At 33.0% G+C, this 15,470-nt stretch overlaps 1 protein-coding gene across 1 annotated transcript in view; it reads right to left on the reverse strand.

Annotated features, from left to right (window-relative positions):
- MIPOL1 (mirror-image polydactyly 1) overlaps positions 1 to 15,470 on the reverse strand; it is a 289,171-nt gene that overhangs the window by 224,766 nt on the left and 48,935 nt on the right. Inside the window, exons 2-3 of the mRNA XM_006152366.3 lie at positions 9,715 to 9,852; positions 9,085 to 9,163 (exon numbers count right to left, since the gene is read on the reverse strand). Of these exons, the coding sequence (XP_006152428.1) occupies positions 9,085 to 9,103 (19 nt within the window). The 5' untranslated portion in view covers positions 9,104 to 9,163; positions 9,715 to 9,852. The remainder of the gene's footprint in view (positions 1 to 9,084; positions 9,164 to 9,714; positions 9,853 to 15,470) is intronic.

Consider the following 15,470-nt stretch of genomic DNA (forward strand, 5'->3'; position numbering starts at 1 on the left):
CTGAACCAGTCCTTGTTAGTTACACTACAGCATCATCAGCCTCAGACGGAGTTAGCATTTTAAACTTTTGGAAAAGGCATCAAATACTTGACACTGAAAAAACCTCAGAAAAGTAAATTTGTTTTTTGATAATGTGTTCATTTCAAATGACTTGGGGGAGGGGAAGAGACTTTAGAAAAAGAAAAAGGTAATAAAGGGCCACTCACTATAGTACATCTTAGAAAGCAAATGACCTATGATAAAGGCACAGGAAGTCTCTGTTGTTAGTTTCTACTGCATTCTCAGGAAATCGAAGACTGATTTTTTTTAATGAAAGAACATTTTTTTCTTTGGTCCTGTTCTTCTACCTGGACTAATGCGGCCTCACCTGGTCTTAAACTCTATACCAATTAATAACAAAATACAGGCAATGAAGGGTTCAAAAGTAACAACCAGAACTGCTGAACTGTAATCAATACTTCTTTTTTAACTTTAAACTCTTCAAAGCAATCGAGTAAAAAGCTTTAGTGACTCTAAATATTGCGGCATTTGATTTTCTAATAATAATTTTAAAATCATCTAATGTACATAAAGTAGGAATTCTTTCAAATTGTAACTCCTTTACATTTACATTGATCTGTGGAAAGGATATAGAATACTCTATACTCCATATTCCAAATCTTAGAGATTTTACATAAGCCTCACACCTTAAGGAGGACATGTTTGTTTTGTCTCTCTCATTTCTTTCCTCCAATACTTTTTTTAGTTCAAGGAAACACATGTTAAATAAACCTTACTTATTCTGATCTGCTAGGAATTGATATTAATTTTATATTTTAAATTTTCTGGAGTGAAGGAGGATACTAATTAAAGAAGGGAAATAAACGGGTATATTGTGTTTAACTCCGATTATTTTTCCATACTAAGTATTTTCAAATCAATGCATCTTTAGTTACGTTTATTAACTATGTTACTTAATTTTAAAATACATCAAATCAACTTAGGTACAGACAGCAAATTTATACTAAAAAGGATTTCATTGTTAACTTTTAAAATATTGAAATAGCAAAAACTTACACTCAGTTGCTATGCAACAAGTATAATTTTATCAGTATAAATGAACAGATTTTCACTTTTCACTCATCGGTATCCTAATTTTAAAGTACTACAAAGTTATATGTGAAAACCAGAATCAATCAAAAAAATAAACATCAAAATCAAAACATGATTTTTTAAAACAACTACTTTTTTGCATCTTGTCAGCACAATTTAACCAACTGACAAATTTTCCTCCAAAGCTACAGGTTAGATTATCTGTAATTTAATCACTTGGACTATAAAACAATCTACTTAACCAGTTTCAAAACTTTGACAGATGACTTATTCATGGTTTGTTTTTTTCAAATTTCCTAAAAAAATAAAACACAAAGAAAAATAATGTCTTAAAGTCTCACAAAATGATAATAATGTTTTACATGATAGGTTGTTTTGATTAAAAAAAAAAGAAACAAACCACTAAAAGTTGGAGTATTTGATAAGCCTCTCCAAAAAAATGTTTTACTTGGCTACTACAGAGTTATTTTTAACCAAAAAGTAGAGAATAAGCAAATGTACACTAAAATACCTAATTTCCCATTTCATAAACAGTTTTTTAAAAGTATTTAAAATACCTTTAAATCCAGCTAGTCATATCAGTCCTACTCTATAGTGAATCTGTACCAAATACATATTGATTCAGGTCTTCTAAATCAACAAAAGGCCAATACGCACTTCAGTATTTTATGCTAATCATACTAAGGAGACAGTAAGAGTCATTTCAATATGATAAACTGAAATCCTACTTTCTACAAAATTAAAGATTCAACAATATTATGTTAAAATTTGTGTCGTAAATATGTGTTCCAAGAAGCATTAGGGCATAGACGGCCATAACCAAATATAAATAAGGACTTTTATCAAAGAGCTCTGAATCTTAAATGGAGAACCTGAAACAAAGCAAAAACTTTTGACAATCCAAGTAGTTGCTTCTACTGAAAGAGAGAAAAAAAAGAAGTCATATTTTCATGGCCAAAACTGTAAAGAATTTGCATGTTAAAAGTAGAGCTGATATTTCCTTAAAATAAAGAAAAAGAGTCAGAGAAGATCTACACATTAATGCCAACAGAATAGAAATAGGAAGAAGAGGTCCTATTAAAAGAAAAATTTACCATTTTTAATGCTCATCCCTCAATAATGATCATTTCTATAAAATGGAAGACCAAAGATGGAGTTAAGAATTCCCTGTGAAGAGTATAGTCTGAACTGATTTTGAAACACTCCTAAAATTTAGTAAAACAGAGAGAATGGGAGGGAGGTAGAGAAACAGTGAGAGAGAGAGAGAGAGAGACTGCACGCTACTGATTGATTCTAATTTATCTCACACACTTTTCTCTTATTAAGAATTTTAGACTAAGTTCATCTTTTGTAACAAATGTATCACTGTGGTACAGGATGTTGACACTGAGGAAACTTATACATATTTAGGGGTAGGAGACTTAAGTATATTCCACTTAATTTTGATGTGAACCTAAAACTGCTCTAAAAAATAAATTTATTAGAAGAACTACAAAAATAATTTTTAAAATAACTTATGGTATAAAATCGCCAATGTTAAGTACTCATATCAGAATGATGAATCCCAAAACACATAATAAACATACCAGTGGAAGAGCTAAGTCACCCTATTAAACATCTCTTGTTTTTCTTCAATTGTTTTTTCTACTGAGGCCAGGAGTAGCAACAGAATAACGATTGCTTAAAAAAAAAAAAAAGACATCCAGAATCCTCTTTTAATAAATTTATTCAAAATTAAATAAATACACACACACACACACACACACGCAACATGAATATAAACCTCAATCATTCTTTTAAGAGTGGCCCCAGCTTTTCTTCAGGAAATAAATCAATCCTTATTGGCCAGCTGCCAGTATTCCTAAAACCACTCTCTCAAATATTCTAGATGGTCATGTATGAGAAGCTACTAGCACTCTATTAAGCTAGGTTCTATGGAGATAAATAGTAAATTTAATCAGATCTCAGACGTGTTCTTTTTTTAACCCCTCCATGGCATCTGCAAAGTTTTAAGACAGTTTTAACTCACACTTCCCAAAAGAAAACAGAACAAAGTATCCCGTGATGCAACTAGTCTGAAGATTCTTAGTAAACCTGGAATTTTGAAACAGATAAAATGCAACTTTATGCTAAATAACTATTAATTCTAGATTATATTCTATTAAATATACCAAATACAAGCCATAGCACTCTGAAAAATCAAAATTTTAATGATATTCTGAACACTATATTTGAAGATAATAGACTTCTTACATAATAATAGTCATTTCAAATACTCTATTAATGTTTCTTAATATTGTTGAAACTTTAATAGTTTTACCTTTCAGAAATGGAAGCAGTAAAACAATGCAAACAAGCATGATTTATATAAAGTATGTCAACTTTTTTTCAAGCATCTTTATCTCATTAACGAAAATAATTATCTGAAATTTTAAATATATATTTATTTCTAATTCAGACATTGTAGTAGAGCCCTCACATTTACCATCCGTAATCTTCACAATAGTCCTACAAGAATTACTTCTATATTTAATATACAAGAAAATTCAGACTTAAAAGAGTCATGAAACTTGAATTTAAGTCCTGGTAAGCAGTAAAAAGTGGAAACTTCTATCTATCTAGCTCCAAAATCTGGGCTCTTTTTATCATAAAATTTTATTAAATTATTAAATGTAATAGTTTTCTAGGGGAACTTACCTTCTGCTTTAAAATATAGTCAATAAGTGAAAAAACACTAACTATTGATACATCCCTTGGAGAAAGTATAACATTACTAACAAAGCCAATTATTAAATACAATTTAAGCTCTATAACTTAACACAAGATGACTAATTATAGAGATATAACTAAACCTTGAATTTCAAAAAATATCTAACTATAATGCCCAGGGAATATATCAAGCAACTTGCCATTTGCTTTAAATATAAAATAGTTTCTGAAATGTATTCTTCTTTACCTCAAACATAAAATAGTTTATAAAAATGATATGAGATTCTACAACTATATTTTAGTCCTCATGATCAATGACATTTAAAAGCATCATAGATTCTTTTTCTATAATGCTTCGTTATTTGTCTATTCTTATAAAATATATGCAAATCATGTAATAGCTGTGGCTATCATTCAATTTCAGAATAACAGATAAAAGACAAAAAGAATATATACTTTATTACAGAGAATAAGATGTTTCAACCAATAATAATGTAACTTAATGGTGGCACACACACAAATAAAAAAATCTATTTTGACTTAATAAGGAAATAACAAACCACTTACATGTTATCATTTGCTAAGTTTTATTTAGTTTGTAGGTAAAAAAAAATTACCATTTATTTTGGTTTATACAACAGAAAAACCATAAAACCCCCAGCCACTAAAGGTAATTGATAATACAATTCTAAAATAAAACAATTGTTGTTTTTTACTTAAATTCAGCAACATAAGATTTTAAAAAATATTTACTAGCCTCTCATAAACTTCAATACATAAGGATTATATCAACATAAGGAGGTCTAAAAGTGGTTTCTCACCTCAAATATTACATGAATACGATTCCTGATGTACAGTCATTTTCAATTTTTAAGTTTAAAAAATTAGTTTAAAAATAGTAATCTGTATCTAAATTTAGATGATAATAGGTGAAAATAACTACTCTGTGTGTAAAATACATACTAAATATGATTCCTTATAACAAAAATATCTGTAAGTAATATTGAAGAAATTCATTAAATTAAAAGGATTTGTCTAAAGCCTCTTCAAGCTATATGGTTCTCACCATTTCTTACTTGTAATTGGTATGAAATATTTAAAATATAGCAGACTTAATATTAAATTTGGTAGGCACAATAACCTTTTTTTAACCTTTCTTAGGGAACACTGACCCCTAAAGGTTCTACATTTAAATAAGCTTCAAAGTTTTCAAAATTAAACTATTATCCAGACTACCTTTTTACCAACATTATTATGAACATGTAAATTTGTGATAGACATATTTCTTCAAAAATAATATATAAACTCCTTCTGAAAGACTGTTGTGTAATATAAAAGAACTGAATCATAGCTCTTCCAGTAAAAACCACCAAAATTATAATAACATTAGAAATATTCAGGTATTTATAACACTATTCCAAATAATTACTCATAAAAGATTTCTGACCTTCATGACTTACATTGCTAAGCAAAAGGAAATGCTAAAAAGGGCTAAATAACCAATCATATAAGAACTAATTCTTTCTCAGGACAGATTTGACATAAAAAAAAAAAAAGCTTCTTTAATTATGAAATCTCACTTTAAAAAAAAGACAAAAGAGATGCCTAAAAATAAGTTTTCACAATAAGGCAAAACATTATTTTCTTTGTTAAAATGCCAGTAGGTTGTCCAATATTCACTTGTTCACTCGGCAACACACATTAATTTGTGCACATGTTGCCTCAACCTAAAAAATACATTCATTTGGAGTTGTTTTCTAATTATTTAAAGAAATTTAGACACATTTTGTAGATGTCTTCATCCATCCCAATTGCAATTTTCTGCTATAGTTTCCAAAATATATAATGACAAAAAAAATGTGAATGGTTATATCAGTTCCGTCACCTACCTTATCAACTCCAACTTAGAGCTTTAGAAACATTTCAATGTTACTATAATGAAGCTAAGGAAAGAATAGTTATTTTATCACCTCTTATGGTGAAATCTACAGACAACCCATAGACAGATCTGGGTTAATAAAAGTTATAATTAAATCTATTTCTTAAAAACAATATTAAAACAATACTAAATAAAATAACTATTCACAAGAATAGTGTAAGATAGGACTTTGAAGGAATTTCTGTGTTAAGATGAAGCCCATGAATCATGAAATCAAGATGATGATTGGCAACTTAACTACTTAAGTTTATCAGCTATCACGAATCTCAAAAGACAGTACATTTACCTATTTAACTACATTTTCCAAAAATGCTTATTAACAGTCCCTTATAAGAAGCACTATTTGGGACCAGCAGCTGGTGACTACAGTTCTGGACTCCCACACTATTGACTGTGGTTCAAGTCCTGGACCCAACAGCTTGACAGTCATACCAGTCGTGTGTGTGTGTGTGTGTGTGTGTGTGTGTGCGTATGTGTGTGTGTGCACGTGTGTATACTCAAAAGTCCTTGTGTGTGTGTGTGTGTGTATGTGTGTATACTCAAAAGTCCCGAGGGAGAATGGAGGACAAGGGATTGTGGTGTGGCCACACCCCTGGGGAGTGAGTTCTCACTTTCTCTCTATCGGTCGCTCTCTGTGTCTGCGGCAAGCATATATGCCCTATAGCAAAAAAACCTCTCTCTACCCACTCCCCCCATATCTTTTCTTATTTCCAATGTCCCAAAAACGCAATTTTTAAAAAGTCATGTCTGTTGTGGCCTGTGCCTTCTGTAAACTATGCATCTATGGTTTCCTTTTTTTTTTTCTTTCTAAGGTGTTTGTCATAGGGCACATGTGTTCACAGAGAGACAGAGAGAGAGAGAAAGAGAGAAAGAGAGACAAAAGGTGAGCAATTACTCCCCAGGGAAGATGGTCATGACACAATCCCTTCTCCTCCATTCTCCTCCTGGGATTTTGGTCATGTAGGCAAATGCGCTCAACAAGTTTCAAGCCACCAGGTCTGGGATTCGAACTGTGGTCAGCCATGTGGGACTCCAGCACCCCAAACACTACACCACCTGCTGGCTCCTGCTTTCCTTTTCATAAGTATCCCAGAGCTTCAGTAACTCCTTCCTTGCCATCTTTCCTGGTTAGTTCCATTTATGAGTACTTCCTCCACAGCCTCTATCTCATTAGATATATTAAAAGTAATTCCTTTGGCTCCTTAAGAATCCTTTGATCTCTAATTTAAGCAATATGATTTTAAATAGCAATGTGACCTGCGAATAGGGAACATAAACAACAGGTGCATCATTATTTGCTTCCTTTTCTTATTTTGTACAAAAATTGAGTAAATGCTTTTTGCGCTCTCAAAAGGAGAATGCTTATTTGAATAAAAGAATAAAAATACATAGAACAAATTAGCCCCCAATTTCACACCAATACGTTCTTATCACCAACCTGAACCTTTGTTCAACCTTAGGACCAAAATTAAGCATCACATAGTCCATGCATCAAAACTATTTGTTTTGCATTAAAAATCCTTAACTACCTTCCTTGGATAATAGATACTTTATACACTTCAATCTGTTATTTGGATCCTAAATTCAAGTGGCCCAGAGTCACAAAAAGAAGAGAAATTACTAATAGTAGGCACAAACATCAAGAAAATATATAAAATGGAAATAAAAAACAAACCAGAAATTAGAAAAAGAAACTCAGAAAGCACAGCACTTTTCTAGACTTCAAAAGCATGTGTAATCATTAACAGTACAATAGTTATAGAATGGTTCTCCAAAATGGCATTTAACCTTCTTAAAAAGGTAACAATATGGTGGATATATGGTGAGAAAAAAGAGCCCAGGGAGCAGGGTAGGGAAACCAAAAATGGGAGAGATGTCTGTAATGTTTTATTAAGAAACTAGTTTTTAAATTATAAAACTGAAATTAAATAAAAAGGTGTGCATAAAGGTTTAAGCCTTTGACTATGTGTAATATTTGAAATAATTCATTTTCCATGGGTTCCAAATTGTTAACATTTTAGTATAAGAGATCTTAAATCTCCTATCCTCTTCATGTGTGTTGTATGCTGCCTTATCTACCTACCAATCTATCTACTGGGTCATCAGAAAAGTCAGGAGGCATTTTCTATGAAAAATACATCATGACTTTTCCAATGACCCAGTGTCTAGCTATCTGTCTGTATATCTATCTACCCATCTCTCAATTCTGTCCCTGTCTTCAAACTGTATTGTTTCTGTCTCTGACTCTTCCCTACCCCACAAGCTGAATCCTTTGCCTGCGCATACACGTGTCTTCTCTCTCTGCCTTTCCTGAGTCTCTCACTCAGTCTGTATGTCTTTTTCTGTCTCAGTCTGCACATCCCTGTCTCTGCCACTCTGACAGTCTCTCTGTCAGGGTGTATCTCATGATGTGCATGTCTCTCTCATCAGTATGTGTCCCAGTCTGTTTGTGTGTGTGTCTCTCTCTCATGAGTGTGTCTTCCCGCTGTCTCCATATGTACGTCTGTTTTTCTCACTCTCTCTCCTTATTCTTCTGATCACTCCCTCATTACTCTGTATGTATTTGTTTCTTTAGTGTCTTTTTCTTTCTCATCCTGGTTTCTCCTCGCTCCCTCTCACTCACTGTGTGTGTGTCTGTGCATCTGTGTTTGTGTGTGTGTGTGTGTCTGTGTTTGTGTGTGTGTATCTTCTCTTTCACTGTCTCTTTCTCTGAATATCTGTGCATATGCCTGTGCCTCTATCTCTCTGGGTGAGTCTTTCATTTCCTATTTCTCTCCCTCCCTGTACATCTGCCTCTTTCTCCTGGGCCTCTTTTACTCTGGTACCTCTCTCTGAGTCTCTGTGTGTTCGTCTTTCTGTGTGCCTCCGTGTGTGTGTGTGTGTGTGTGTGTGTGTGTGTGTTTCCCTCAAGTTTCTCCCTTCCTGAATCACCTTCTCTGCGTGTGTCTCTGCATGTCTCATTCTCTGAGTGAGCCTCTGTATACCTTTCTCTTCCAGTCCTTCTCCAAGGCCCTCCTCTATTTTGTCATATAGAGATGGGTTTCTTTCCATGTCTTTTTCCTCTCTCAACATCTTTTTGTGTGTCTCTTTCTGTGTGTGTGTGTTTCCCTCTTTCTCTATGTGTATATCTTTTTCTCTGCATGTCTTTGTTTGTCTCTCTTTTGTGATATATGGGTTTCTTTGTGTGTACTTTGTGTGAGTGTGTGTCCACACACATGCATACACGAGAGCACACATATGCACTTCTCTACCTCAGTATAGTAGTTAAAACAAACAGAATTCATTCAGTACCTTGAACTAGCACACCACCTGGGGCTTGGAATTAATGCCTTAAAAGTCCTTACCTTTTGACCAGTTCTCCATTTGTACTTCTGCTCTTGTTTGCTCTGGCAAGGTCTTCGGTTTTTGCTCCAAGATTTGAAGCTAAAATAAAGCCAACTCTGGATAAATAAACTTAAAACAATATATAAGAACACACCTAAACTTATGTTTGTTTAACCGAAATTTTCAGGATAAATGGTTTTATAAAACATTTCTAATGGGACAATTAACTGTGTGTTTCAACAGGTGAAATGAAATCTTTTTTCCAAAAAAAGTTATTTTCTCCACACTTATATTTTAGTAAGTACAGTTCAGGTTAAACTTTAAGACTTCTTCTTCAGTTAAAGAACAATTTAATTTATTTACCTTAAAACTTTGCAAGTATAACCTTAGACATTTAAGCAAAATTAAAAAAATTACTATATTTGCCATAAATTGTATATATATATATTTATATATATATATATATTCATATAAATCATTTTATACTTACAAAAGTAATTTTAAAATGCTATTCTGACTTTTTTAAAAGTCAATGAAGATCATCATTAACTTGTAGAATTATTTCTCTTTCATTGGTTTTCATAGTAAACATGATAAAAGCTATGCAAGTATTTTTTCCATGCTTTTAAGGAGAATAAAATTAGATTTACCTCACAGCTAGAACTCTGCGTTCTTTAAAAAGTCCTCAAATAAAGCTGTAGTAAGCTTCTCCTTTTCCAATTTTCTCTAAATATGTTGATCTGGAGTTGGCAATCTTTTTCTAAGTTCCTCATTTACTTTTGGATTAGCTGAAAATATAGGAAGTTATTAATATCAAAGAAATATGATCCATTCAATGAAGCCATCCTACATATTGCCCAAAAAGGTTAATAATAATTGCAGTATTTTAATAAGAGATTCATATAGCAAGACATGTAGAAAATACAGTCTTTAATAACCTCTGGAGTATTTTAAAACATGTCTTACAGGCCTTAATGTGCTTAGTAATATACTATTTAAAACCATAATTTTATCCCTCTGCAATATACAGTCACTCTTCCTCATCATTTACCCAGCTAATGAATGCCAGCAATTAGTAAAATGTAATCCCATTGCACAATCATTTTAATGCTTTTAGCACTCAGAAAAGTAAACACCAAATTAATACTGCTCAAGCCATATCAGATCCTAGTTGGAAGCAAGCAATTATAGTTCAGCTCCTCAGGTGTAATTAAATGATTGGAATGATTTAGTTCCATAAATGCAAGTTAATTCATAAGCAAGCAACAAATATACTGGGAGTAATTACAAGAAACATTGACAGTCTAAGCAGGGCATGAGCCTGACATAGTAAAATGCTGCCCTCTCCTGGGCAGAATAGTGAATAGCTCAGAGCCCCAAACAAAACACCCTTCAAAAAACCTAACTTTCAAAAAGGCACTAGACAAAATAATGGTAACCAATATACCAATTTGATTTCATTTCTTATAACAAACATATAAACATGTGGCTTGCATTATGACAATTCATATACATCCAGATAGTTAATACGTTTTCCAATAAAGCTTGAATCTGAATCCCAAAACACACCAGGCAATTCCTATATGGTTAATGAAAGCAAATAATGCTTATATAACATTGACAGGCAGACGGCAAGTGAAACTTCTAGTACCCATTTGGCTCGCTAGTGAATACCTATGTTCTTTCAGTGGTAATGCCTAACTGGAATGCTACCAATAATAAATAAACTATGCTTTTATAAGTAATAAAACTTGCAGAAAAAGGTAAAACAAAATAGCCAGTATTATTGTGACTACATAATGGTCTAAAATTAATTGTTCTTCACTAGTAAGAACAAAAATTTGAGCAATAGTATAGCTGTCATTATAAGCAGATCTTAAAACAAAAATAACAAGTTCTACACAGAATAAAATGCATCCTGGTCTTAGTTAAGCCATTTCCAAGTTTTTACTTTCTTAGACTAAAACTCAGGATTAATTTACCGGTATACTACCAAAATTGTTCTTATTCTTTTACACTGATTTCCAGAAGCTTATTTATTATACTTTTAAAGTGTGGTATAATAAATAATCTTGTTAAAAACACGTATTTATAGCACAAAATCCCTCAGCATAATCCCTTTGCTTTTCAACAGAACTGAATATGTTCGCTAATAAAATGTTATAGTAAACACGTTTACTTTTTCAATAAATGCATATACCACTTTCAGAAGAGAATGCTCCACTCTACACTAAATAACCAAAGAGGGAGAGAATATTAAATTAATGCCCTTTTAATTTGCTTTCAAATGTATTCAAATACTATATTCTAAGTTACAGCCTATGCAAACTATAAAAATAAAATAAACCAAAATATTAAAACGTCCTGCCACTAAGTTTAAAATGTACAGCACACTTGCTTTGCCCTTGATGTCACAGTCTTATTTTTCAATTCATATCTTGTACACTGTAAGTTAATTGCTTTTGGAAAGTACTTATTATTCATGTAAAAATTAATGTGCCAATGTGTTTAAATCCTCTTAAATGACCATTCATGCATCTTTCTTCTTTAAGTACCAATGAAATCTGTCAAAAGACATCAATGCAAAATGGACTTAAAGAAAGTTCTAATAGAGATTTTTTTCTGCTAACACAAGATTTTCATATTCACCAACTTTACTTAAATTCCATTAATTTTTTAAGCTACTTTTAATAAATTCACCAAGTAAAATTTTTAGGCCCCATAGTCTGTCATTTGTGTTCCAGCTGACATTATGAATATTAATAACAGTGTTATCCTGATTAAATAGGCTTCATATGAAATCCCTGTGAATCCTATAGCTCAGACATCTCATTTTTCCAACTCTTTATGAATTTGGATTCAGACATTAAACTGGAAAAATCTTAAAAAACAGATTTAATGGCACATTTGCATATCCTTCAGCAAAAATTAGATGTTATAATGACTCAAACAATTAAAACACATATCTACATATTATAACAGGAATAGAAGATTTCCGTAAACATGCAACACATTTTACAATTTTATCTTTTTCAGGACAAAGGATTAAGACTAATAAAATACTAATTCCTGTCCCTACCTTAAAGATTTTAAATCGAGAACTTGTTTTCAGTCAAAAGTTACATATTCACATTAAAACTAATGTGATGATTTTATAGTGGGTAATTAGATAAATTGGGGCTCTTAATCAAATGCTAGCATATTTCATTATAAACAAAGCATATGTTAATTGCTTTATCATTACTAATCTACACCAGGTTCACAACAAGGTAAAATCAACTTCCAATAAAGTTTGTTGGTAAGTTGTGCTGCAAAAAATTACCCATGTTAGAAAAAAAAAAATCTTCTAATATGACCAACAGAACATACCATATTAACATCTAATAAATTAAACTTCCTATATCACAGATTTCTAACCTCATTTCTCCAAGTTATATATAATTCTGAAAGAAAGTAATCTTACCATGAAAAAGAAAAGAAAATGAAATACTAATTAAGCAAACTGTATACACCTTCTCTTTATAGGTATGTGAGAATCTCAGTGTATCTGACAAAGTTTCTTGCATTCACCCACCAAACAAATGTATACTGAAAAATTTAAACAAAAACTTCTATGCTCTCAACTGTGACTTGACTCTCCTCATTTACTGAGCATTAAAATACTGTATGAAACAAAATTTGTTCTTTCACCAATCTAAAATTTCTAATCTGCCTTAAAAATGATAATTCTGACATTTACCTTTTAAAATTAAATAATGCCTTTTTGATAGAGAAGCATTTAAAAATGGGGTTTCATTCACCAACCTAACAACATCCAGGATTTTTCATAACATTTTAAATGAGAGATGCCATTACCGCTTTCCTCCCTACAAGCCACCTTCTAGCAAAGGTTTTTGGTTAACTTTGGTTGATGGCATCTCTTAATAATGCCTTCTTTGTTTAATCACAAGTTTGTATAAATTGAATTTAAGTGTCAACTAGGAATAATATTAATAACAATAGTATTAATAGTAATAATTAATAACCTGGCATTGTATCTAAATGCAACTCCTGAAAAACTCCAAATTTTGTACTTTCTAGATTGAGAAATGATGATAATTTCTATGTTCAAATAGCTTAATTAAATTGCCAAAGGAGAGCACTGTTATTTCTTTCTTTTTTTTTTTTTTTTTGAGAGGTTTTTGCTATAGGGCGCGTGCGCTCGCCAGACAGACAGAGAGAGACATAGAGACAGAAAGCGAGAAATCACCCCCCGGGGGGATGGTCATGCCGCAATCCCTTCTCCATTCTCTTCTCGGGATCTTGGGCACGCACGCACACGCGCCCGGTGTGTTTTAAGCCACCGGGTCCGGGACGCGAACCATGGTCGACTACATGGGAGTCCAGCGACATAGCCATTACACTAACTGCTGGTTCCCGAGCACTGTTATTTCTGAGAGCCACATATTCTATCAATTAGTGCAACATATACAATATGTACATATATCCTACTATTGGATTTTCATCTTACTATACAAAAACCACTTAAGCATCCAGAGTCCCTGGCACATTCACTCCAAAATGAATTCACTTAATTTAAAGTGCCCACTCCCTACCAAGCTCCAGGCAACTCAAGTTCTTCAGAGCCAGAGAAAGTAAGAGGAGGTTCAGGGAGAAAGGAGAAGGAACAAAATTTACCCTGGATGGTTGCCAAAATTATAAATACATATAATATTTGACCTCATAGTTCCACTACTACAATTTTTACAAAAACATGAAAACATATTTTATGTACAAAGATATTCACTGAAGCAGTATTTATCTGTAAGAGCAAATACAGTCCAGTCACAGTGAACTTCTTTCTTACACAGTGAACACACCAAGCTTATTCCTGCTTTAGAGCTTTTATGTTTGCTATTCCCTCTGCCTAGAATTCTCTTCCTTAGATCACTAAACAATTTTTGTCAACATTCAGGGCTTAACCAAAAGTCTTCTGTTCAGACCAGCAGGTGGCGTGGTAATTGGGGTACAGTATCCCTCAAGGCCAACTTCCAGGTTCAAGTCCCAGACCCAGTCGGCTTGAGAAGCACATGAGGTGTGTGTGCATGTATAGCCAGGGTCCTGAGAGGAGAATGGAAGGGAAGAAACTATGGCAAGGCCATCTCTCCTAGGGGGTGATTTATCACTTTCCCTCTTCTTTCTCTGTCTCCGTCTCTCTCCTGTGAGCCCATGCACCCAAAGGCAAAAATCTGAAAGGAGATACCCCCCAAAAAAGCCATCTGTTCTAAAGGGTTTTGCCAGACCATCCTGTCTAAAGTAGAAACTCTTTTCATTATATTACTTATGCTACTGCCTTCATGAAACTAGTATCTTTAGATTTTATTTCATTATTTTTGATATATCTCAGACAATTATGTACATGGTAGTTAAGTATGAAAAGCACTCTTGATTTTCTCCACTACCTCTTAGATGAGCGTTTGGCATAAAATAAGTACTCAGAACATATCTGACAAACACAGGTAGATGGGCAGATGAAGGGACAGATGACTAGAGCAACACTAGGACTAACATAAATGTTTATCAGTAGAAAAGTGGTACAAGAAAATGTGGCTCAACCATAGAGCAATTCTATATGGTTTATACCATAAATTCAGGCAGCTACTATGTACATTTTGAGGAAGATTCCTTCCAAAAAATATTTGTTGAGCATCTACATACTATGAGTGAGACACTAATCTAGGAGCTACATACAAAGTGCTGAATAAGACAAACAAATTTTCCCATACAAATACTCTCTAGGCCAAACAATAAAGGCCCCAAGTATGGATAAATTAAAAGCAGGAAAAAAGTAAAATTATACTTACATATGAATACATGCTTAAATAGACATAGCTTTTTTTTTCCTATAAAGATACATATCAGTAGTTGGTCTGAAGAAAAGGACCTAACGGTTACGGTGAAGACAGCAGAAAATGAGGGAAAGAAATGGCCATATTTCATTTTATATCTATATTGATATTTGTAAATAATCTTGAAATTTAATAGTAAACTTAGAATGGTGTCACATTACAACTGAAAAATAATTAGAAAAGAAATGACCTTGGGACCAGCAGACTGCATAATGATTATGTCACTGGATTCCCATGTAGTCAACCATAGTTCAAGTCCTGAACCCAGTGGCTTAAAACTCACACCAGGTGCGTTTGTGTGCATGCCCAAAATCCCGAGAGGGGAATGGAGGAGAAGGGACTGCAACGTGGACATCAGTCCTCCGGGCAGGGGGATTTCTCATTTTCTGTCTCTCTCTGTCTTTCTGGTGAGTGCATGCACCATATAGCAAAAATCTCTTTGTGGGGGCGGGGGAGGAGGAAAGAAGAAGTGACCTTCATGAGTCCCTTAAAATTAATATATATATATATATATAATA

The sequence above is a fragment of the Tupaia chinensis genome, unplaced genomic scaffold, assembly GCF_000334495.1.
Source record: "Tupaia chinensis unplaced genomic scaffold, TupChi_1.0 Scaffold000350_1, whole genome shotgun sequence".
Lineage (NCBI taxonomy): Eukaryota > Metazoa > Chordata > Mammalia > Scandentia > Tupaiidae > Tupaia > Tupaia belangeri.